Here is a 26,810-nt window from a genome sequence, read left to right on the forward strand (position 1 = left end):
TGTTTAAAACATGTACCTACATAATTGGATTACATTTGTGAATTCCCTCAGCACTCCACATCACTGACAAATTATTTGCCTAGATACAGTACTTGCACCTCCCGGCTAAGTGCAGCTTTCTCCTCTGTGTGTTTTATGTCACATGGCCGTTGCACATTTTTCCTAGGGATTGCTGACTGTCGGCCTGACCACCACAAACTGCCTTCTCGTGCATTTCTCAGCCCTCCCTTGCCCAGCCCCCCTCCATCCATCCATTCCCTGCCTGAGTGCTCTGCAAGAGGAGGGAGTTGGGTCTGGGAACGCGGCGCTCAGCACAGCACGGCTGCTGCACCAGCAGATTCCCCGTCCCTTCTGCCACCGATTTGCTACCCCACCCCGCTGCGGGTGAATGAGGTTGATGCTGCTCTGCTGCACTTGGAGCGACGATCGCATGGGAGAGGAGGAAGGTGAGTTTGGTGGACTGGGCAGTATATTTGTCTGTTGAGGGGAAGGAGGAGGGCAAGACCCACGCGGTCCACCTAATTTGGGGGGTCAGGTGAAATGGATGAGGGATCAGAACGTCAGTGTTATCCTTGTCTTTTGTGTTGCGAAGGAGGAATGCATTGTTGACACTTGAGATCCGAAGCGCATCGTTAGGCATGCAGATGGAAACTCTGAGCAAGGGGGCATCCTCCGTTTAAGTTTTTGTTGCAATTTTATAACAACCTGAAACGTTGTTTCACGTGCAATTGATGCAGGTGCGTGTCTGTTAAACCCCCTTTTTACTGGTTGCAGCTGACTAAGCCTGGTCCTATTGTATTTGTGGGTTGAATGCCAGAGGTGCAGCATTGATGTGTTACTGGTAGGGGCTTGCTTGGATGATGGGTGTGCAGATTGGATGACTGCTTTATTCTGAGAGTTTACCTGCAGTCTGCACCCACGCACTTCTGTATGCTGTAATAAACTGTTATGTACTGTCAGTAGATTGATTTACCCTGAGCTAATTTTCTTATTGCTGGTGCAGGCTGCAGCCTTATCAGCTGGTTGAGGGTGCTTTAAATTGTTGAAGAAACGTGCTAATTTCTTATCATATGGGCGTGCTTTAAAGAATGGCATCAATGCAGACTCTTTACTTGCATCTAACGTAATTAATATTTTGGCTGTGACTCTTACTGCCGAAGTATTTATGTTTGCTCTTTTTATTCTATTTCCCATCGTTTATTATGTTGCTAAATTGTTTGCTGTCTACCTAAGTTGTATTATGTTGTTTTATACATAATTTCATGTTATGCTTGTACTATCAAGTTAGGGTCGTGACTGAAAAGAGTAAAAAAAATAAGTTATTTCATTTTAATGAATTGGTAATTATGGGGGAAATCTATGATCCATTTATGCACTCCATATCTGTTGAGGGTAATAGTGAACTATTACGTGGCTTCAGTATGACAGAATGTGTATTATCTTGCAGTCTGAACATACAAGGTCTTCCAATACCTTATCCATTACAGGTGTTTCAGTTTATTTCAATCAGTGTGTGTCTGTTAAAGGATTACAGACTTTTTTTTTCTTGTTCAGGCTTTGTCTTATGTCCTTGAATTGTGAAAGGAGTAACTTTTTTAAAACGGGTTGTAGAGTTAATCTATATGTTTTTTATACATTTTATGTTCCTTTAAATTATTAGACATACTTAAGTCTGGTACTCTCTACCTTGTATTTATGTAGAACCATTCCCTTGAATGTGAGGCAATGTCAGTTTTGTGCTGATAGAGTTGTATTCTCTTTTATTTAACTTGAAGCTGACCTCAGCAGCCATCTGGTTTAAGTGCTCTGTTCAGTGCATTCACTTTTATTCTTGGCAGGCACTGCATTTATTAGAAGAGGATTGTAGGAGTGAAAAACTGTAGAGCCGTAAATGCTGTTTAAAGTACTGATCAGCAGTAGCCTTGAAAGCTTGATGTCTAAAACATTAAGATGGCTAAGCAATATTTGATTTCTTAAACAAAATATGTATTTATTTGTAGCAAAAGAGTAGTTGTTATGGACAAACTTTTAATGATAACAATGAATCTTAAATGTGGAGCTTTATTCTAATAGCAGGCCTGTTTCTGGCAATATTAGTTCTTTGAAAATGTAACACACTGAGCTGCAGTGCCAGAATGGGACGATGATAAAGTATAAAACTGTGATGTGAAGGACTAAGCCAAGTTCCAAATGTAAGATGCACATCATGCGAATAATACTGAGTGGTGGAAAATGCATTTAATGCAGGCAATACTGTGTGGGATGTGTTTTACAGCAAAAAATTGTTACTTTGTTTTTGTTGTTTTATTCTTGTACTGTAATAAATGAATGGCAGGGAGCTCTGTGATTATCTCATACCTATATCAAAATGTTGCTTGGCCTCATCTGGGTATTTCTCCCATTTGAAGAAAAACTACAAAAGAGTGTAGTGGAGATGCATGCACACACACACAAATGAGGTTCCAACAAAAAATTCTTATAGCATCATGGGAGTTTGCTAGGCTATCGTACCGGAGGTCATTTCAAGCCTAACCGTTTCATCCCACTGTAGCACCATAGATACTCTAGTCAATAATCAGGATTATATTTATTAATGACTGCCCATGTCCAGGCGGGTTATCCACTATCTCCATTAAGAATTTATGGTGTCCCATCCACTCATCTGGATTCTTTTTGAACAGTGTCATAGAGGTGCTTGGTTTCACATGAATTGGTAGCCTATTCCAAAGACTCAGCAGTCATTGGGAGACAAATCTTTCTCTCCAGCATGTCCTACTCAAGTCACAGACCATATTTAGGTCCCTGGAATGGGTAGCTCTAGCCCCATATGATTTATGGATATGCGGTAAGTCCATTAGTTTTGGGCGTGAAATTGCTGGGTAAGCCAGGCATAAGTCTCCCTTAAGAAGTCTATACAATACAGAGTATAGTGACAGGGACTTTGGTCAGTCTGTGTAAGCCATGTGCTGGAGTCTCTTGATCTTCTTTGTTAGAAACCTTTGAGGTGTCTCCAGTTGCTGCAGATGCTCTGTATGGTACATGCTAAAAGGGGCGTTACACTCAGTTATGGGCCTGATTAGTGACAAGTATAGAGGGATTATAATCTTCTTTGCTTTAGAGGCGATGCCTTTACTAATCAAATGTGCTACGTAGAAAGCCTTCCTTACTACAGTAGACACATGGTGGTCAAAGTTAAGGTGGCAGTCAACTTGTGATCCCACTTTGTAGGTACTTAACGTATTTTTGATTTGATAGTCTGAAGGAACATTGTTTTTGCTTTAGAGAATGATGATGCATTTTTTGCATTCAGTTTGAGACTGTGGCTAAGACACCAGTTGGTCTGTAAGACTCTTCTGAAGTACACGGACATCATTTGGGGGGGGGGGATTCAGTAGTTCCACTTAGTATGCAGTCGTCCTCAAACCTGGTCAGTCACAATCCCTTAGTTTTGGCCTGAATTTCTGAGACGTATATACCAAACAGTAAGGGGCCCAGCACTGACCCTTGTGGCACTCCTGCTGGTGACAGGTCTGCTGATTGATGTGGAGTCACCCACTTAATAGTGTGTACAGTTTGTGAGCCAATTGGCAATCCATCTTACAACAAAGGGGTTTACATTCAGTTTGCTAAGTTTATAGGTAATGCCCGAGTGTGAGCTTGTATCAAAAGCCTTTGCCAAGTCGAGGTATGCTGTGTGGACAGATTTGCTCTCATCAATTACCTTGGTCACATTTTTGAATAAATCCACCAGATATAACAAGCAGGATCTGCCCTTGAAGCTGATCTGGGTTAGATCCAGGGTTTGGAGGTCACCTATGTCTTTATTATTGAGATCCATAATGATATGTTTCATGGCCTTACAGATGAGATTGGTCAGACTTTAAAGGAAATTATAGACCCATAAGTCTGTTTCAATGCCACCTTTGTGGAGGGGAATAACTATTACTGTTCTCCATTCTGCAGGAACAAAGCCTGTAGTTAAGCTATGATTGAAAAGTGTACTTAATGGTGATGCTAGTTCATTTTTTAGCTTGTTTAGAAGACAACCTGGGATGCCATCTGGTCCAACACAGGCTGTTTTTTTTTGCCTTGGACAAAACTTTAATGACCTGCTCTTCAGATGTGTAGGGTGGGTTGGGTGGGTGGTGGGTATGGGGCAAGGTTTATGTTGGGAACTTGTCTGTTAGCAGGTTTGCTATCTCTCTGGGGTCAGTGTGTGTGATACCATTATTCACAATGTCAGCACATGCTACCTTTTAGGCTGCATATTTAGCTGTAAAAGGCCTTATAGTTATCCTTGGCTGTGCTTTCTAAGTTTTTCTCAAAGCTGCTGTAACAAAAAGAGATACTGCCAGAACAGCTATCTGGAATTTTGTAAATAATTATGTCATCTGTGAATATTAATATGATTTATATAGAGGTGTGACAGAAGGAGATGCTGCCAGCCCAGATGTCTGGAATGTTGTAAGTGGTTATGTATCATTTGTGAATATCAACATGATTCATATGCCTGTGTTACAAATGTATTAGAACTGTATGTCTTATTGTACAGACATGTGCTTAAGAGATATTTTGTAGTGTGTGTGTGTGTGTGTGTGTGTGTGTGTGTGTGTGTGTGTGTGTGTGTGTGTGTGTGTGTATATATATATATATATATATATATATATATATATATATATATATATATATATAAAAAGTGGGAGCTGAAACACAATGGGAACTGAAACACAAGAAGTTGACTTCAAAAGAATAGCTGAAAACTTAAAATTAACTACGTAATAAAAGGATGTTATCTTTCAGTTTCAGTCAACAGGAGACAGAATGTTTGTACAAGGGAAGTTTTGTTTTGTATTGTCTTTAAATGTGGAGGAATGTAAATTATTTTATGACTTCCATCATTTGCCAAATCTTCTAAGGTCTATGTATTTTCATAGGTAGATTATAAATGCTACAGCTGCATCAGTGGGGGTTTGCTTGGGATAGTCCTATGACAAGAGGTGATGTCATTCTGCAAGTATCCCAGCAATAATATTTGAAATATTAATTTAAATATTCTCTGAGTGAGAGAGAGAGAGAGAGAGAGAGAGAGACTGGGCATTCTGTGTTTGTCTTTGACCTGACAACATCAGCTTGAAAGCCCACTCACCATATTTGTCTTGCCTTGCTCTGTAAATAAGTTAACTAGGGTACAGTAATCTCTCTTGGATAGAGTCAGGAACATAGTAAAGTATAGCTTAGATGTTTTCTTTATTTATTTGAGACTATTTTGCAATGTTGTTTTAAATACTTCCTGTGATTTTTTAACTCTGTTGTAACTGTGATTTACTGAGTATTTTTTTCTTGTTTTATTATTAAATATATTTAAACCTTTCATTGTGGCTGATATTTGTGAGACATATTTAAGTTCTGTGGGTACTTGCATATTTATTTGCTGCCACTGTGTAGGCCACTCCTAATAGCCTTACTCTTGGTCAAACTACCATTTGGATTAATAGTAACATTACACAATAAGATGAGGCACCCTTTATTAAAGGCCTTAAAGTAGCTGATGAGGAGTGGCTGGTGGCAGTAAAAACTACCTTATAGTCTGGGCAAAGGGGGCATAGCTAGTAAACCCGTGCAGACCTTTTCCAGGTGTGTGTGTGTGTGTGTGTGTGTGTGTGTGTGTGTGTGTGTGTGTGTGTGTGTGTGTGTGTAAACCAAACTTCAACGTTTGTGTCAGCTACTTGGGCAGGGACACAAAGCACTGGTTGGACAGAGAGGGTGCTGGAGGTCTTGGCTTGGGTACTCAGCTGGTATATCAACCCTATAGCTGTGCCAGTGGGGAGTCTTGGTGGGGAACTCGAGAAAGGGGGAGAAACCAGCCCCAGACTGTCTGTGGCCACTCTCTCTGCTCTTAAGGGAAATTGCACTTTACTGCGTGTGTGTACTTGTCATCCTCCCAATGTACGTCCCCCACTGATGCTAGTGGTGAGGATTGAGGCTCCTTGATTACTGTTGCCAGTGGTGGGGTGTCAAAGCTGCCCTTGGAGGATTTGATATGTTGCCTTGTTTGCCTGTTGAGAGTACTTTTCCATTGTTGAGGCCCCACCTTTGTTTTCTTGGACAGCAACCTTTTGCATTTTTTGTAAAGTTTGTTGATGCTGGATGTCCCCCATGATGGCTTGTTTTTACTTGGGGGTCTGGCTTTGATTCTGTCTGGAAACAGCCGAGTCTATACACTTATGCAAGTGATACTGGGCTTTAGTGTAAGCTTCAGTGTAGTACCACTTCCTGCTGTGGGGTGGGGCTTGGAATGCATTTATACCTTCTTCTAGGGGGTATAGTATGCCTTGGTGAAATTTTTTTAGTCTGACTTTGCCTGTTGTGAGTTCTGGTGTTAGTGCCAAACATACCTCAAAACCTCTTGGAGTGAGAAATCTGGACAAAGCCACAAGTGATGGGGGGACAAAGGCCCAAAAATAGGAACACTTTTTAAATATTGCTCTTACAAACTTAGAAAGTTGATGGAACAATAGATTTAGCATTAGCATGAACTTTCTGAAGGCTGTGAAGTCCGAAACTCAGTTGCCTGACATTATTTTCTGACTTTAGTCCTCAATGATTTGCAAGTGATTTGCCAGAAAACCACAATTTTATGAGAAATACACCAAAAATATGAGGTGAAAATCTGGACAGTTGAGAGGTATGGTGCCAGCTCGAAGGTGACTGATTTGTGATCAAAGCAGGAGTGGTACTTTTCTTGAAGCCTGTAGTCACAGCTCTGGCCCTTATCAATGAGGATAAATCTTCTCTTACTGCGAAGGCAGAGATGAAAAGTATTCGCATGATGTTCGTCGTCTCCCATTGCTGCAGTCCTGACTAATGGGTACTCCGCTGCCCTCCATCGGCCCGAATACCAAAGGGCTAGATATGGCGTCGGTCATGGCGCCCAAGACTGACGTGGTGTCAGTATAAATGCGCATGACCAACACCATAACTTCAGTCTTTCTTGCCGCATGGTCCTGAGCAGAAGCAGAATTTGCAAGTGCCGTTCGGCGTTCTGGAATTGTCGGTTTTCGAGTTTCAGACCGGAGACCAAGTTGGGCTAAGTACCCCATTGGGGACATTTTGTTTTTTGTCTTTTTCTTGTCTCAGTATTGTCGGATGTCAGAAAAAGTTAATAACTGTATTTCTTGTGGGAAACAGATTCCTCATAGGGATTACCATTCACTCTGCATTCCTTGTTTAGGGCCTGAGCACGACGTTGTTGGGTGTCGCTTTTGTGCTACTTTTAATAAGCGTACTATTTAACGTCGGTTGGACTGTGCTAGGCTGGTGTTTGGTAAACGTTGTAATTACAACATGCCGTCGGATTCTCCGACGACTGGCTCTTCTAAGAAGCGCAGAGAAAAGTCTTTGCGGTCCAAGCAGGATGAGGCGTCCGCTCCGGACGTCAGTCCTGTAGAACCACTGGCTGCTTCAGTGGCTCTTTCTGACAGTGTGCCTGAGTGTCAAGGGGAGCCTTTGTTACTACAGGGGGTGGCTTCTCCTTTGTTAGGCCAGGTTGAGGGTGCTCCTCTGTTGTCTGTGGCTCCCTCCCCTCGTAGGGTGGTTAAGCCTCCTCCTTCTCTAGGCAGAGTCTATTCTAAGTCTAAATCTGCCCCTGCGGGTGCTTTTCCCCAGGGTCCAGCTCCTAGGAAGCACATGTTGAAGATGGCTGAAGATTTGATTACTTTAATTAGGGGTTCCATGCCTCCCCCTCAGAAGAGGCCCAGGGTAGAGTCAGAGTTGGAGGGTTTGGTTCAGTCTTCCATTGAGTCAGATTCCTCTGTGGAAGACCTTCAGGATTTCCCTCCCTATTCTGATTCGGAAGCTGAGGATGCTTCTCCCTCTGCGTCCCCTCCAGAAGATTTTTCTTTCTCTGAAACTTTGCATTCCATGAGGGAACATTTCAAATGGGAGGGCCAGGATTATTCTGATTCTCGTAAAAGGCTGAGAGAATTTTTGTTTTGCCTCAGCACAGGCCCTTGGCTATTCCTCCTGTACTGGATGTTGTTCAGGATGTGTTTTCTGAGGCTGCCCTTAACCCAGATTCTCTGCCTCCTGCCCCTGTTAAGCCAGATAGATACTACAGGGTTCCGGAAGCTCACAAGTACTTGTTTAAGAGCCCTAGAGCTGATCCTGAAACTATTTCTCAAGGCCCCAAGGGCGTTAAGGCCTCTGTGGTTAAGAATCCAGTTCCTCTGGACAAAGATGCTAGGGCCCTGGATAGGTGGGGTAAAAAACTGTATACCTCTTCTACTTTGGCTATGAGGGCTTTGAATTGTCAGTTTCATATGCTCAAGTATCAGAATTTTTTGTTGAGTCAATTGAAATGTAAAGTGGATGCTTTAGCTGAAGGTATTGACTGTAAGGAGCTTCAGGATTTAGTGCATGCTTCAGACCAGGTTGGGAAGCATTCTCTGCAGTGTGGTTTTGATGCTTTACAAGCTTCTTCCAGGGTGGCTGCTACTAGTTCTGTTGTTCGCAGACATGCCTGGCTTAAAGGTCAGTCCTTGTCAGAGCATGTTAAAGCTCAGATATGGATGCTCCTTTGCAGTCTGATGTTCTTTTTGGCCCTCCTGTGGAATTAGTTTTGAAAAAAATGGAGGAAAAAGCTAAATCTATGCAGACAGTTAAGGAATTTTTACAGGTTCAGCCTCCTAAGTTCAATAGGAATTGGCCTGCTAAGGGATGGTCTTTTCCCTCTTCGGATTTTCATTCTAGAGGCAAGTCGAGGCATGGTAGAGGTGGGGTTCCTTTCAGGGCCCTGTTACTTCTAGGTCTTTCAGTTCCTCTACCCCTTCTGCTGGGGAGGGCAAGGGTCAGTCCTTTCGGAAGCAGACCCAATGACCTGTGTCTTCGGCTGCCGGACTCTGCTTTGCTGGCAGCTCCTCTGGGCGGAAAACTGGGACTTTTCAACGGAAATTGGCATTTGGTTACCCAGGACAAATGGGTGTTGGACATTGTAACTCGAGGCTACAAATTTTATTTTCACACTTTCCCGCCTTTCAACGGTATGCCGGATGTGCCTCATCAGCAAAAATTGGAGGCACAGGCACAAGTTTCTTCTCTGCTCCAGTTGGGGGCAATACAGGAAGTTCCTTCTGCGGAAAGGGGCACAGGGTTTTATTCCCGTCTTTTCTTAGTGCCAAAGAAGGGAAATACTTGGAGGCCCATTCTGGATTTATCCATTCTAAACACCTTTCTAGAAATTCCGAAATTCAAGATGTTAACACTGCAACAGCTGTTGCCTATGCTGGGCAGGGATCACTGGATGGTGACTTTGGATCTCAAGGAGGCCTATCTCCACATTCCTATCAGGCCCAGTTGCAGGAAATTCCTGAGGTTTCGGACTGGGAATTTGCATTATCAGTTCTCTGCATTGCCCTTTGGCTTGTCTACTGCCCAGGGTATTCACGAAAGTCCTGGCTCCAGTAATAGCTTTTCTCAGACTACGGGGAATTCAGATTTATCCTTATCTGGACGATTGTTTGATACTGGCTCAAGACAAGCACGATCTACTTCGACATCTGCAGTGTGTGATGACAGTTTTCAGATGCCTGGGGTATTCTGTGAACGAAATAAAGTCCAGTCTAGTACCCTCACGAGAGATGTGTTTTCTGGGTGTGAGTCTGAATACAGTGACTCAGATGGCATTTCTTACCCCGAACAAACAAAGAAATCTTCACCAATACTTCCTACAGCTATCAGTCCTGTCCAGGCTGACTGCAAGGACAGTCCTTCAAGCCTTGGGGTTCATGGCATCTTGCATTCTAGTACTTCCCAATGCCAAACTGCATATGAGGAAGCTACAATGGTATCTCAAAAGCGTTTGGACTCAACACAGCCACGATTTGGACACTGTCATTCGGATTCTTCCTTGCATCCAGAAGGAATTTGTGTGGTGGGCTCAGGAATGTCACCTAAACAAGGGACTCTCTGTGACCCAACCAGAGGCAAGTCAGATATTAACGACAGACGCCTCGGAGTCAGCCTGGGGTGCTCATTTCAAAGGAAAATGGATTCAAGACCTTTGGCCCCCGGAGTTGCTTCACTTGCATATCAATATGAAGGAGATGCTGGCAGTTCAATTTGCCTTAAAAGCATTCAAGGATCTGCTTCGCCCGGGACTAGTGTTGATTCGAACAGACAACACAACTGTCATGTGGTACATCAACAAGCAGGGGGGAACTCATTCTTACCCTCTTTGCAGACAAGCAATGCTGTTATGGGAAACTGCTTTGGATCTACACATCACTCTTCGAGCACAGTTTCTGCCAGGGGAACAAAATTCGTTAGCAGATGTTCTGAGCAGACAAATGGTGGAGCCTCACGAATGGAAGTTGGATCCTCAGGTGTTTCGTCAGTTGACCATGGCTTGGGGAACTCCAGACATAGATCTGTTCGCTTCTCCTCTGAATTTCCAACTACCTCTGTTTTGCACAAGGCTGTTTCATCCGAAAGCCTGGAAAATAGATGCACTATCCTTCAGTTGGAGCAACCTTCACGTGTATGCCTTTCCTCCTCTGCCTCTTCTTCCAAAAGTCCTGTTGAAAGTCAGGAGGGACAAACCGTGCATGATCCTTATAGCACCAGATTGGCCTCGTCAGCATTGGTACCCTCTGTTGAGGAGTTTAATTCAGGGGGCCCCTTGGCCATTACCACGGATTCCTCACTTATTGTCTCAAGAAAACAATCATTTTCTCAATGTCAGGGTCCGATCCCTACACCTGACAGCCTGGCACATTCAGTTTTAGAGAATGGGGGCCTTCAGCTCCCTCAACAAGTTTTGGATGTTCTTTTGGAAGCCAGGCGTCCTAGTACTCAAAGTTTATGCTGATAAATGGAAGAGATGTTTTCTTTGGAGTTCAGCTAAAGGCTTTGATGTCACATTGCCTGATTTGAGTTGTATATTGCAATATTTGACTATGTTATTGGACAAGGGTTTGTCTTTCTCTTCTATTAAAGTGCATGCTGCAGCTATTTCTGCTCACTATGATGGTGACCCTCCTTTATTTTCACATCCATTGCTTAAACAGTTTCTTAGAGGGGCAAAGAATATAAGACCCCCACGGAGGGCTCCTACTCCTACTTGGGATCTTAATTTTGTTTTGGAGAAGCTGACTCTGCCTCCTTTTGAACCTGCAGCTACGGCTGACTTGAAGTTGTTGTCTTGGAAGACTGCTTTTTTGTTGGCTGTTACTTCTGCTAGAAGGGTATCTGAATTACAGGCTCTCATGGCAGTGGAACCTTTTCTGATTTTTCACAGGGACAGAGTTTCCTTGCGTACTAATCCTACTTTTCTGCCTAAAGTAGTTTCTAATGTGGCATTGAACCAGTCTATACATTTGCCTACTTTTTATGCTAACCCCCAAACTGAAGGGGAAAAAGTTTTGCATTCTTTGGATGTGCATAGGCAGTTACGATATTATTTGTTCAGAAGTTCTCATCAGTTGTTTGTTTCGTTTGCTGTGACTTCCCGTGGAAAAGCTGTCTCGAAACAAACTATTTCCAAGTGGATTGGCCATTGTATTGCTTTTTGTTATTCTCATCATGGTAAAGAAGTTCCAGTTGGGATCAGGCCTCATTCTACTAGGGCTACGGCCACATCTACTGCTTTTTTAAGAGGGGTAGCTACTAAAGACATTCTAGAGGCAGCTACCTGGAGTTCCATACATACCTTTACAAAGCATTATCATTTGCCTCTTTATTCTGAGTCTAGGGCTGGGTTTGCCACTGCAGTCTTACAGGGCATGTCTGCAGCTCCTCAGGCGATTTAGTTGTCCGACCTCCCTTTTTGTTTTTTCCGTTGCTCTGGGATTCTACCCATTAGTCAGGACTGCAGCAATGGGAGACGACGAACATAGTACGGTTTTGTACCTACCATAGATGTAGATGTTCGAGGATCTCCATTGCTGCAGTCCAATTTTCCCTCCCTCCTTCCCCCTTTTTCTTTTTAGATTGGGGTTTTTTGGGTGGTGTTTTTTTTTTTTTTTGCATTCTGACATCTGAGGCAAGAAAGACTGAAGTTATGGTGTCGGTCATGCGCATTTATACTGACACCACGTCAGTCTTGGGCGCCATGACCGACGCCATATCTAGCCCTTTGGTATTCGGGCCGATGGAGGGCAGCGGAGTACCCATTAGTCAGGACTGCAGCAATGGAGATCCTCGAACATCTACATCTATGGTAGGTACAAAACCGTACTTTTTTTTGTCGCCATATTTGGGTAACATAGTAATTTAGCTAAATGCCATAGAGAAACAGGTCAGTTACTTATGCTTGCTGATATGTGTTCTTTAAAGTCACAGTTACCATGCTTTTATTGTATTTATTGCTTGTTAAACTGCCACCATAAATGGTTCTATTGGGTGCCAAATCCACTGGATAAAAGGGTTAAAACTCTGAGTACAACCCAGGTGGCCAGATTTAATTAATGGCTCTGGGGCCCTTTAAGAGTTGGCATAGAGGAAAGGAAAAGAGGAGTGATGAGGCTTTTAGTCTCCTTTTCAGGTTGGGAGGTTGTGGGGATATGCTGGAGGCAAGGCCATTGGCAAGTTGCCAGCAGTGATGTAATGCTGAACTTGTGAGTGAGACTCCGTGTGGGGGTTATGTTACCAATGAGATAAGCACATCCCCTTGCAGTACCGTAGTGCTTGCTAGCATATAAAATAGATGTGGTGGATGGAGTCAGTGCATCTGGGGTGATGGGCATTAAATTGAAAAACCTAATCGCCTTATGGATTCCTGCATCTCTAAGTGCTGATCCTTCTATCCTTGGGAACAAGTGAGTAACAGACCTCTTCCCAGGGATAATGAATTGCGCAGTTATGCAGCTGGGATGAGTTGATTAGTCAAGAGGAGCATAGTGCCAAAAGTAAATAAATAAATAAACATTTGCCAGCATGCCCTGAACATTAAAATTTGAATTAGTTTTATGATTTCTAGTTTTTCACGAGTGGTTGTGTGGTTTTCTGGGGCTATGATCTCATCAACAATCAAAGCCCTTTTCCCAGTAAACAATGAAAAGGTGATACAAGAACCTCTGAAAACAAAAGCTTGATGAGAGTGATGAACTAATGTGTCTATACAAATGCTATGGATAGAATAACTTGAAAGAAATTAAGAAAAGCCATGGAAGGCACAATATACTTCCTGGCAGCGAATGGTAACTATTCTCTCCTGGCCCAGTGTAACACATGCATAACTCTGGGAGACAGTAGCAGTGAAGTTGGCTGCAAAAAAGTGTAGAGCACAGGCTGCAGTATATATTTGCCAAAGGTAGCGGCAAGTTCACACATTGCCAGTGGCATTAGTCTTGTCAAGTGAAGAACATTACTGCAAAGTCAGTCTGTCCTTGGATTATCAACATGTGGTATAATAAGCTTGTTCTTATACTAGGAAATTTTAATTTGTGTTGCTCCTGCACCCTATGTTGTGGCATGCTTACTGTGCTAGACAGCATCCAAAGAATATGAAGTCATGAGACAGCTTGCAGCATATGTGCACTGTGTGTGTATATGTGAGCACCTATGATACCATACTGACACAAATTCTTCCTGTCGGTTTCACTACATCTTGGTATTGCATAACACAAACTGGCAACCTGCATGCACAGTAAAGCAATGGGCTGTACTACAGTAATGTCCTGCATCATCTGTGGGATGTTTTATGTATCATTACACAGAGGGACAGTGATGCTGTGGTAGCGTTGTAGCCTCACAGTAAGACGTCCTGTTCGATTCTCCGCTAAAGCATCTTCTGTGTGGAGACATGCATGAATGGGCGTACCTTCGTTGAAGGTTGTGCGTCAGGGCTGACAACTCGGTATGTAAAAATCTACTGCCAATCATTAGCAGACCGGAGTTCTGCTGTCGCAACCCCTAACCAGGAAAAGCTGAAAGATACAACAGCAACACAGCGGGGCAGCAGTACTTTGGATAGATCACAGTACAAAACCTCCATTCTTTAAATATAGCAGAATCCCAGACACAGGATATCGGCACAGCTGCACCATATGAGGTGCAGTGCATGCATGCTATGTGTGGCTATTGGATATTGCTGGCATCTGGAACCACTTATGGTGGTAGTTTATTAAAAATCAATCAGTAAATAAAATATCAGAAGGTATAGCATAGTATACATGGCATGCAGAATATGAAATTACATCACTTGTGAGCATCTATGCTATCTATGATAGACTGATGGTCTCACACTGATGGCCCTTGGTACATTGCAGTGCCATTAGAGTGCTTTGCGGGACCCAGATGTCAACAGATATGAAAAGAGGACTATGTGGCCCTGCATAACTGCATCTGTGCTCTTTCCTGAAGAAGAGTACATAGATGGTGTGGGGTAAGCATTACTGTACACACCATGTCATTAGGCCTTGCAAGCCCTTCATGTGACAAAAGAAAGACGCAACATAGAATGGTTTGTGTAGTGTGATAATGTGATAGCAGTAAGAGGAACTGTGCTGATGTAGTTTAAATAGTTGATGTGTATAAACATATGGACAGTTGTAGTTGTGATACAGTTAAAATGTATTCTTATTGGTCAGTAAAAGATCCATAAACGTATGCATGGGCATACAGTGTATGTGTTTGAGAGGGATACAATTGGCAGTCACAGAGTTAGACACCATGGTGCACAGATATTGTATTGCAAGACCATGTGACCAATAACATAGGCACTAACTACTGCGTAGAGATGTTGCTGACAGGATGTATATGCTAAGTACACCATAAGCATGTTAGGGGCTGTTGTTGAAGGAAGTGAGTGTGAGTGTGATGTATACAAGTAATAATGGAAACTTGGAAATACTGTAGACAAAACACTCTGAAGTGCAGTGATGAGTAGTCATGTGCCCAGAGTACCATGGGTGGCCCGTTGGTATAGCACACAGGAATAACAATAGACAACAACCTCAACTTTGATAGTCATATAAACAGCACAATAAAATCAGTGAACAAAAAACTGGGATCCCTTTATAGAATCAAGCCCTTTCTTACACCAGTGGCTAGACCACTATAGCCAGAACCCACTTAATCTCAACTATACTCTATATATACTAACCTTTCAAAAAATAACCTCAACAAACTGGCAACATCCTATAATAATATTGCTAGATTTGCAACAAGCTCTCCCTTCAGAACTCATCACTGTCTAAACCTAAAACAACTAGACTGGCTAGAATTTCTTAACCATATTCAATTTCTCCAGCTTGCCATTGTCTATAAGACCCTGCATCAACCCAACAACACTCCAATACTCTCTACCATCATTACACCTTACAAAAACCTCAAGAACTTACGCTCCTCAAACAAACTGCTGATCAACACTTCTAGATCCAATAACGCATCAGGTGACTCCCTGTACTCTAACTCTGTAGGAAAACTATGGAATTTACTACCTACTGAACTTACAACTCAAATTTATCTTTCACTCTTCAAGACGAAACTAAAGCTATTTCTTAAGACACACTGGCTATGCACCTGTACTAACCCTGACTAACTTCCTTCCTTTTAAACTAATAATTACTTTGAAACTCATAATACTACCCTAGAGCAACAAAATACCATAATATTGCTAATAAAATGTATGTATATACTGCATATTGACCATCTCTTGTACATCACTCATTGATGTTTACTGCTAATGTTATCCTCACTGACTATTGCATTTGAATAAAAAAAAAAAAAAAAAAAATTATGCTTTTTTACAATTGTATCTTCTAATTTGACCTGTTATGACTTTTTGTATTTTTTTAATTGGATCTATTATGACTTTTTATGTCTATCTTGGAGCTTTTCTCCCTGGGCCTCTACTGAAAATGGCCATGTATCCAGCTAGACTAGCCCGGTTAACAAATGTAAAATAAAATAAATAAATACATTTCTCATAGAATTGTGTAGTGTCCCCACCAAGGAAGAATGCATGGTCAGTGATGCATACAGTAACAGTACAACCATCTGAACAGTATTAGATAAGATGTGCAGCCGTGGGTGGTGATGTAAATGACCATTACACAATGCAGTATAGGAACCCATGGATACTGGTATGTACAAGGACTGTATTTTGCAATCCTTGTCACTGTAACATGTATTAAAAATTGTGGGGAGTATATAGTGAGTTTGAAGTCCTGACATATTTATTTTTCCTTATTCCAAGGTACAGTGACGTCCATATTAGTACATATAGTTGGCTGGGGTCAGATGTGGGAGAGCGAGGCTTTTGCCTTTCCTACTAAAAGATTTTAATCCTGTTGCAGTGAACTTCAGAATTTGTTGTTTAATACTTTAAAATAGTTATTACATTTTCACTTTTTTTGGAATCACAGTTGTGGTCCTTGCACTTCTGATAATGATGTAGTATTAAGTACACAAATGTTGCATTGTGCCACAGTGTTTTTTCCAGGATCACATTAGTTGTACAGATGTATAAACAATTCATCCTTTTTGTGCAGTGTACACAACATAGGTTTCTGTAGATTATCCACTGTTGTGTACAAGTGTTTGACATCACAACATAAGGCCACACGTGTACCTGGGCTTAACTATAATGTGGACTAAACCATCTTTACTAACAAAACAAAACCGCAATTGAAGTATAAGGAAGTACAACGAGCATGAGATAAAACAAGAACCATAATAGTTAACAAGAACAGACATTCAAAACATTCAAATGGCTGTACTGTGTACGAAGCCAAAACTGTATGTATCCTGTACTACCAAAAGGATGAGTCACATATTAGGATTTGCAGCATGTTATGAGAAAGTGTATCACAGCTGATAAGAATGTTTGTTTTTACAGATGATAGCAGCATTTGGGAAAGGCATCTTGTAGAAGCAGTAGTGAAGCAGGTGACTGCAGAAACCTGAAGCTACTGCTGTAAAGATGGTGATGCAGTTCATACAGTAGTATTAGGATGAAACACCAAAGCAGAGCTTGCTGGGAACATAGTCATCATACGACAGTCACATCGTGCAGGAGTTTCATTATTCCATGGAAGCACACTGTGTATATTAACAGACCCACACACACTAAGAAAGTACTAACAGGTGTCCATATTTTGTGAAGGAACAGCACAGCATAGCATGATGCATGAAAATGGACAAGAAACGTGGTGTGCAAAGCAGTGTAATCTTCGCACCCCACACTGATGATGTTACAGTGCAAAATTAGTGGTGTTCTGCAAACAGTAATGCCCAACGTGTGTGTTTTTCACTGATACTGACTTCCAGTGAACTGCTGCAGTTGCTGGTACTAGTATATATATTTCTTTGCTTAGTCTAAGCTGCATTGCTGAAGATAAGACGTAATTGCCAAGCGGTAAACGGTGCCTGTCATAATATACAATATGGTACATAGGATGTGTGGTTGTGCACGTTTATTATGTGGCTGCTGCAGGTACCACTGTAGCAACCCTGCAGCCTTGCTATCCTCAGTTGATCCTTCGAGCTAAAGTCATTCCAACTATGACAATGCATTTCTTCACTATGGATATCCATTTTTCTCCGATACTATAATTAATTCCTTTCCTTGTATTGTCTGTGTATACTTGTAATGTGCTGCCTTTCTTGCTGCTGCAAAGGGTTGCCAGACATCCATGTCTTATGCTGTTCCATTGCTGGTGCGTATGCCAGTCTCCTGTTATACCAGTGATATCACTGAAAGCATAAGTAGGTAGTCATCTCGACCAAAAAAAAGAATCAGCAGACCAAGTGCTGAGGCGGTAATTGCAATAAGGAGTGGGAACTGTTTTTCTATGTTGTACACTGATGCAAAGTTATGTTTTTCCTGTGTGTGTGTGTCTACATGTCTGTCTGTGTGTATGTTCAGCTAATCTGATATTGCTGACCTGGGTCATTATCCCTGAGATGCAGTGCTGTACACAAGATGTTTAAAGTCACCTTGTTGCACGAATGCTACTTTTGGTTATGTAATTTTTACAAAAATAAGCTTTACTGAATCTTGCTTTAGTTTAGTTTAATGAAGTATAAAAATCTCACTGCTGCTCACACATGCAACTAGCAAAATTACTGTTCTGGTGCAGGACAGAATGTATTACCACCCATATACCAGCATGCATCTGGCTTGTCATTTATTACAAGAGGGCATGTAGATCATTGCATAGATGTCAGCGCAGCTGTTGTAGTGATTGATCAATTCACATTTGATTTTCTGACACAAGGTGCTGCTCATATCTGGCTACTAGAGTAGAAAACAAGTTTATAAAGAAATGGCCAAATACCACTCATTCTGGTATGTGTGTCCATAGTGCAGCACTGATTTGTCTATTGGTTATGAATATGACAGGCTGGTGTGCAGTAAATATCTGTTGGTACAGTCGTAGCAGTAGTCAGTGCCATTGATTCTGCTGCACAATGGTGCACCGATATTGATTTGATGCAGACATTAGACATGGTGCATAGGTGTTTGCCATTTGTGTTACAACCCAGTTATAGATGCATTATGTGGTCATAAGGTGAGACTGGTGGTCCATTGTTTGTGGTTATAGTAATCCTATATGCTTGTGCTGCATTGGCTTGTTGGTGCAACTGTGGCAGTGTTGGACAGTTAAGGATATGATGTGCAGGTGTTAGTCATGGTGTACCATTATTTGTCAGACATGGTACAATGAAGTGCCCGTCATATTGGCACGCCGTGACCAGTATCATTATCATGTCTTTCTGGAGATGTGATAATTGTCTGTGAACATGACAGACATTTGTACTACATTGAAAAGTCCTCAGAATCTTGAAAACATTTAGCACTCATATTGAAACCTATTAATGGGCAGCAATAGCCTTTTTCTTCTGTGTACTGTGTATGCATTGTCCAGTATATATGCATGGATGCCCACTTACCATGTACTATACTTTAAAGAATATGAAGTTATGCCAAGTTTAGTTGACAGACTTTTTCCTGCCATAGCCCTTTTTTATGCACTGCATATTTTAACTATTTAGCATGTCACCGCTGTACCAAGCTCTGTATATTGTCTTCCAGCCGCTGTATAAAATGCAGTGCCATTTTCACACACACTGTATAAAACATAGACTGCACTGACCATTAAGAAGTTCAGAAGTGATTTGTAAAGCATTCCTTTAGAATCTTGTTTGGATAGCGTGTAGTTTTGTCATGGTAAATTTTCTTCTTAATGTGGTGGATGTCCATGGCTAACATCTTTAGACATTCTCACTTGCCACTAGACAGTCTTGTAGGCATTTTGTCTGGTTATTGCATTGCAGTGCTGTAGCTACATGACAAATGGCCTTAGTCCTGCTAGTTAATGTGTGAACAACACACCAGTCCTGCACTATGCATTATTTTCAGTGTCATCTGGCTGTGTCGTTGTAGGTGTTTGACAGTAGTACTCCAGAGCAGAAAATTAAGGCTGTAAGCTGCTAATAAGTTTCATCCTGTAGTCCTGAGATTGATTACTTCAGGGTCTGTTTTCCTGATGCATGACTGAACAAATCGGTTAGCCATGCATTGCTTTTTGGTCACCTTGAAAAAGAAACTAATTCCTTACTCTTCCTTGGCTTCTCTGTCATCCAGGTTGCTCATGAAACGGAGGTTGTGTGTGATATGCAACTCTTTTTCCAGCTACTTGTCCAGTCGCCAGCAAGCTGTCCAATGGAAAACTTCAACCTCCCCCTTCCTTCCCACACCCACAGGTGTCCCACAAGGTTCTGTTTTTTGCCCTCTTCTCTTCAACCTATTCATTAACAACTTTCAGCAATCCGTCCCAGACTCATCTGTCATCCAATATGCAGATGACTCAACAATTATCTGCTCAGCCTTCTCCCCCTCTGAAATCCTAGAAAAACCCAACTAGCCTTCTCCACATCAGAAATCTGGATGCAGTCTAAACATCTGGCACTAAATGCAAATGAAACCAAACTAATGTTTTTTTCCCCAACCAAAAAACGCTCCAGTGACAAATCCACATTCACCATAGAGAGCCAAAACAACACCGTCCTTGAAATTGTTCCCAACACCAAGCTTCTTGGCATCATTATTGATGAAGAACTAAAATTTGACACCCACATCCACTCCACAATCAAGAAAATCCACCAAAAGTTATGTCTCCTCTACAGGCACAACTGCTTCCTAAGCCCCTATACCTGTCAAACTCTTGCATCCACCTTCCTACTTCCCTCCCCTTATGTATGGTGGCCCCCTTTTCACCAATCTCCATCTTGGCCTTTGGTCCAAACTTGAATCCTGCTACCACAAGATCTCCAAATGTGCAACCAATTCAAAAAACTCATCCCACCACTCCCTCCTCACCCTCAACTGGCTTGAACTACCCAACTGCCTCAGTTACCTACAACTCACCATTGCCCACAAGCTCAACTTTAAACCTGCCAACTGCCCAGTTCTCGCTACTTCCTTAAAACCTTACATTCCCAACCACTTGCTCAGATCCTAAAACCAAAATCTCCTTCAGGTCCACAAACCTGAACGACCTCCTGGCCATCTACTGCTGTCCCACTCCTTAGCTAAACAGTGGAACTCTCTCTCCCCACACCCCTACGCAACCTACCTAACCATATAAATTTCAAATCTCAGCTACTCTCTCATCTTTCTTCCAAATGGGAATGCCCTTGCCGTGCTCCAACTTCAACCCCTCCACCCCTCATTCCACCTTGCACTGACTCATCCAACTACCTCTTCTATTACTTCATCCTACCCAAAAACAATCCCTCCTACTAGAAACTAATTTTCTCTCTAATATCTATCGTACTAGACTTTCCAATCTCAGATATACTATTACCCTCTCCATGCATAATATTTTCCTAACCTACTAATGGCTAGTAGCTATATATTTTGAAATGTTAAACCTACAATTGAGTTTATAACAAAAATATTCACTTTATGTAAATGTTGAAATTTCTGTATTGAGTTTTCTTTTCATTTTTGTAACATTGTGACAAGCCAATTGCAAATATCATGGAGGTTTAATTAGCTGTGTGAACAATGTCGTTTTGTAACATATGAAATGTAACTTGCAATTATTGTGGAGCATTTCTCCCTGGGCCTCCACTGAAAACGGGCTCTTCTTGGCCCAGTGGACTTCCCCGGTCATCAAACTTAAATAAAATAAAAATGTATGTGAACCTCCATCTCCTGACACTATGGGACACGGCTAAGCTAGTATATATAGTACATTTCCATGTAGAAATTCTCCAACTTGTAGTCCATCCTGCCACATGAAATGATGAGTTATTGCCTCTTACCCTGTCCGTTAACAGTATTCAGCCTTATGCATGCACACGTGACCTGTTTGTGGTCTTTGGGTGCTTAAGAACTGATAACAGTGATGATAGCTATTGAACATGCAGGTATTAGTAGTGCAGGTGATGCAGTACAGAAGTTTGCCCAGATATGGACATCTGACCAGGGAGATGTAGATGCAGGAGTCATGCACAAACACTCGAGTGCTTTCATTGAGGTGATTCTGCTGGTGGATGGTCATATTTTTTTTTTCCTCATCAGACATCATTATATTATACAAAAGTACTACTATTACTCCTATACCTTTCTTCTCCTCTAGCTAAACATTCTTCTTGTATAGATAGTTTTGTAAAAAAAAAAAGTTATTTTTGTGATCTGTGATTTATCCTTTTACTCCTTTTTACTTCAATGTATACCTGGTACAAATGAGTTAAAATAGTCTGCCTTTTTGTTATTTCATCTTTGTGTGTTAATCTTTCACAGTGTAGCAATTACTTTTGTAATGGTGCCCTCCACATTTATGCAATGGTTCGAACTGGTACCCTCCACATTTATGCAATGGCTCAAACTGGTTTTACTGTATAAGCTTTTTGTACTTGCTAAAGTATATAACTTGTAGTGGAGCTTTTCTTCCCGGGCCTCTACTGAAAATGGACATGTATCCAGTTAGACTAGCCTGGTCAACAAATGTAAAATAAAATAAATAAATAATAAATATTTCCTTGTATATCGACATGGCAGTCATAGAAATAAAATATGCATTATAGTATATTGCTTTGAATGCAGCCATGGTATTGAAACCTGTGCAACCATAGTTCCTCACTCAGCTGTGCCCAGTAATGTGGGTTACATGTGTACATGCAGTGCATGGCATGACATCCATGAAGTAGTGTTGTCACATGCACTTATACTCTGACATAATGCTTAGGCAGAATTTAACCTCTTTGTCCCTTGTTGTGAGCTAATACATGGCACTATATGTCGGTGTAGTTTATGAAGATTTGACTGCATAAATAGCACACGTTGACAGCAGTTTGTCAAGCTTGACCAGACAGCCTGATTTCTACAAGCTCTGTGTAACTTGACATTTGGAGAATGTGTGGTACAAAGCACAGTGAACCACATGGTCAGACATCTGACAGTGTGTGTATTTGTTCCAAATAGAATGGCATATGCATTGGAGATACTGGCACTGTCTGTCTGTGTACGCTGACAGGAGGATAAGGTGTTCCATTGCTGGTGCATATGCTGTACAGCTACTCAGTGCTTCTTGTAATGTGCCTGCTGTGACTGTCTTGATCCAGTATGGCTTTCTGTTATGCTTTCATGGTCACTGCCCCATCACATTGGGGTTGTATATTGCCCACCATGTGGAAGAAAAGTCTTGGACACTTTCCACCAACTATACAGTAATACAAAGAGAATCCATGGGATATCTCCTGTAGAATTACCCGCAACTGACACACCTATCTGACGTTGGCTTATTGAGCAACAAGGCTGTGTTTCTTGCTCAGCTGGTTCACATGGATGTTTGCTGGGGGACTGTTTATTGGTGTTTGTGTCTTGTTGGTGTACTGTACATGCATGTGCTCAGTATTGGGCTGACATGATTCAAATATATGTTTGGTGTAATTACTGCTCGCATTGTATGCAATACATGGTAACGCATGCATACCACATGTATTGTGATACACAAAGACCACTTCTGTTGTGCAGTACACCTGTGTTGTTGATAGCTGCCTAGACACAAGTTTGTGCTATGATGTTGTCCATCTTGCTCTGCCTTTTTCACATTCATGTATAGCAGCTTTCTCTAGAGATTGCCATTTGTACCTCCTTGTGTGCCAGTTCATCAGCCTTATTGTATGTCACCTGTGTAAGAAGTAGAACACAACAAGCATAACCTAGAAGGGTGCATCTTGCAAACATAAAATAGAAATTATACAGCCATTATGGAGCAGGTTAAAATTTAAGGATACAGAATATGTCACTACTGAAAGATAGAATACATGTTACTCTAGTGAGAGGGGCATTGCAAAAATAATCTTTTTTTTTTTTTTCATTAAGCATCCCCTAGATGCTTGGTTTGGTCCATTGTTTCCTCTGGAGTAGGAGTCCGAAGGCCCATTCGTTATTTACAGGTGAGGGTGAAGTGTGCAGTGCAGATGCTGTTCTGCTGGAATTGGGGTTTTCTGTTTTACTCTAATGCTTTTCTTGTGCACATACTTATTGATGCTCCAGTGTATGGAGTCTTGAGGGCCTTAGCGAGGGGAAGCCACTAGCTTTCACAGTGGTGTAAGCTGTTAGAATGCCCCCCCCCTTCCAATGAAGTTATTAAGAGTTGGAGATTGTACCTAGGGCATGTGATCTCGACTCTCCCCTTAAAAGAGATGAGCAAACATTGTGTCATTGCTCCCCCCCCATCACTTCCCTCCAGGCCCTGATCCATTCGAGCCCAAGATGTCTTGGTCTGGGTCAAACAGTTTTATCTCTCTATCACAGAGCTGACTGGGGTATGTCAGAAGTGAGTATTGTAAGTAATGGTGTACCTTGGGGTTCAGTTTTGGGTTCAATTTCTTTTTAATTAATATGTGTTTGACTTATTCAGAAGAACTGCAAACAGTATTACTCCGGAGATTGTTGAGAAAGTTAGGTGCAACTGAAAAAGACGGAGAAAGAAATGTTATCACTTGTCTGTGCATGTGTATTATATACTGCAGTTTTTTTCTATTTAAGCTTTGGATGTTGAAGCTGCAATTTGTGTTATAAAACTAAAGATTATAGTGTTCTTTTTCAGATTTTATGTTTACTTGTGTGATCTGCCTTCTCATAAATGCACACAGATAAAATGATGTGATTAAGGCTTCAGGTAATATTTTAAGTGCAGCAGCAAAACATTCTGAGTTATCAGAAGCAAGTTCGTTATTCAGTGGAGTTGTAATGCATGTACCAGTACTCCATATATTTCATAATACATTACCTCTCAAAACACTTCCACCTGCAACATGTAGTTGACATCATGCTGTTCCAGTAAATACATTTTTGGTTGATACAGGTGTCTTGGAACTACAGTAGCATATACACTTTTTTATTTATTTTGTACAGATTAACTGTAACCATTAAGCCTCTCTCCTTCCTATGCACCCGTTTCACCTGTTTCTTGCCCTGTGCACCCATTTGACCTGTTTTTTGCCCCAGAGGCAAGTGGGTTTCCATCATCTGCTGAGGATCAGTGGGTTTCTTACTTTAGCTCAACTGTTCCCATGTGCACATGCCCACTTGTATCAAAAGGGGTTAGCGTACAATGTGCATCTATGAGAGTGGGTCTTCTGTTTCTGCAAATAACACTGTCTCAGTCAGACTGCCCTATTTAAAAGCAGGCCTTTTTGTTGATCTATGATCTCCACCAGAGAACTGAAACAGAATTGCAGTGGAGACATGTGTCTCAGCCCTATCCGCAAAGAGAAATGAGCGGGTTGTCTGTTGTCTTTCCTCTTTCCTTTCATTTTTTCTCAATTGGTCTTTGGTCTTCACTGGAGATTTGAAATAAGAGTCACAGTCCAGACACGTGCCCAAGTCCTCACCCAGACAGAAGGGAGCAAGCTCTATCTCTCTCTCCCTAGACCGTGCCTCCATCCTACAAGCTGCTAATTAAACTAAAGTCATCTAGGTCATAGAAAGGACTTTATCCTTCTATGTGACAGAGCTGGCGTAGTCTGTATACCAGTTTAGGTAGTTAACCATTATGGATTCATTCCATCACAGTTTCAAACTACAATGTTATATCTCCAGGAAAAAAATGGGAGGTTATCCTTGGTAACAAAATAAAATACAAAATAGCACTCTTCCTGCATCCAAAATGGTATGGTATGATATTGCATGTACTTGAGAGGTGCTCTCAACTCCTTGAAGTTCTTAAAATTGTGGCATCAAAATTGGAAATGACATTGACTTGGGATGATATTTATAAGTTGATAGAATATTGGTGTTTGAATTTCAGAAATGACAAATGAAAAGCCTTACACTATGGAGTAGTTACATAATTGCACTGGAAGTTTGATTTTATTACATATAGAGGTTATATCTAAAATGGAGTTTTATGAGCAGCAAATAAGATGCTATGTTTTATTCTTTGATTCATGAGTAAAGAAGTATTAAAGAGTCATATATTAAGCATTGATAAAACCATATTTTAAAATAGTGTGTACAATTATGGAAATGTTTCAAATAAAAGCTTACTTAAGCTAGAAGTGATATTTTGAAAATGTTCCTTGGGATAAGGGATTATGGGAAAGGTGTGGTGAGGATAGAGTTTAGCTAAGGTTACGAGATCTGGGTGTGTTCTTGATGAAGGCAGAGAAGAGATGTGGCACAAAATATTGTGCGGGAAATGTGAGAGTTTCATTTAATAGGGAATGCAGAGGTTGAAAAAGGGGACATCATTTTTGTTTGGGTCAAAATTTTCATGGGGTACAAAGAAGTCTTTCTTTAATTAGAGGGTTAACTCTTGAAATGTGTTTCAAGATTGGATGGTTGATATTGTTTCTACCTTGCCTTTTTGCAGAGCTTAAAATAAATGGAAAATAGGGAAGGGACAGGTCTGTTGTGAGAAGACAACCGTAGACCTACTGAATGTGCAATCCTTGACCCAGTAGGATCAGAGACCAGACTCCCTGAATCAAATGAGTGCAGAACAAGTGTGTGTGTGTGTGTGTGTGTGTGTGTGTATATGTATGTGTGTGTGTGTATATGTATGTGTGTGTGTGTGTGTGTGTGTGTGTGTGTGTGTGTGTGTGTGTGTGTGTGTGTGTGTGTGTGTGTGTGTGTATATGTATGTGTGTGTGTGTGTATATATGTATGTGTGTGTGTGTGTGTGTGTGTGTGTGTGTATATATATATATATATATATATATATATATATATATATATATATATATATATATATATATGTATATATATATATATATATATTTGTTTGCATTATTGAGAGGAAAAGAGAAATGCCCATGCAAGGGAGAAAATAGCACCTGCACAAACTGCAGCCTCAGTTATGTCAAGTGACAGTAAATGTGTTTGGGAAAGATAACTTCAGGGAAACAGTATTGAGGAAGTAGCAGTTTGCCACATATAGGGCATCCAGAAAAGGAGGAGATGTTAAACGATATGTAATTTGAAAGACTGTAATAAATAAAAAAATTGACACTTGTTGACTTTTTTTTTTTTTTTTGCTTTGCTACACTGAACTCTTGTACTTAAGTTCTATGTCTATAATACTGTAGACCATAGAGAAATTTCATGAAGGTTATAGTTTGAAATGTTTTAGTCTGGCACAGCACTAAATCTACCTAAATGTAGCAGCTCGCTTTACTATTAATTGGTCCCCTTTTTTGAGAGTGAGGACTAAGGAACAAAAAGGAATAAGAGTGTACAATAGGTATTCTTGTTCAAGGCAAAAATCGTAAGCCTCAGTTTGAGTCTTTTTTTTTTTTTTTTTTGTCCCAAAAACATTTTTATTAATTTTGCCAACAATAACATAACA

At 41.2% G+C, this 26,810-nt stretch overlaps 1 protein-coding gene across 1 annotated transcript in view; it reads left to right on the top strand.

Moving 5' to 3' along the window:
* Positions 1–235: 235 nt before the first annotated feature.
* Positions 236–26,810, top strand: part of LIMK1 (LIM domain kinase 1) — a 1,196,288-nt gene continuing 1,169,713 nt past the window's right edge. Inside the window, exon 1 of the mRNA XM_044054185.1 lies at positions 236–446. Within this exon, the coding sequence (XP_043910120.1) occupies positions 389–446 (58 nt within the window). The 5' untranslated portion in view covers positions 236–388. The remainder of the gene's footprint in view (positions 447–26,810) is intronic.

Source organism: Protopterus annectens, chromosome 13.part0 (genome assembly GCF_019279795.1).
Source record: "Protopterus annectens isolate FY-2018-M chromosome 13.part0, PAN1.0, whole genome shotgun sequence".
Taxonomy (NCBI): Eukaryota; Metazoa; Chordata; order Ceratodontiformes; family Protopteridae; genus Protopterus; species Protopterus annectens.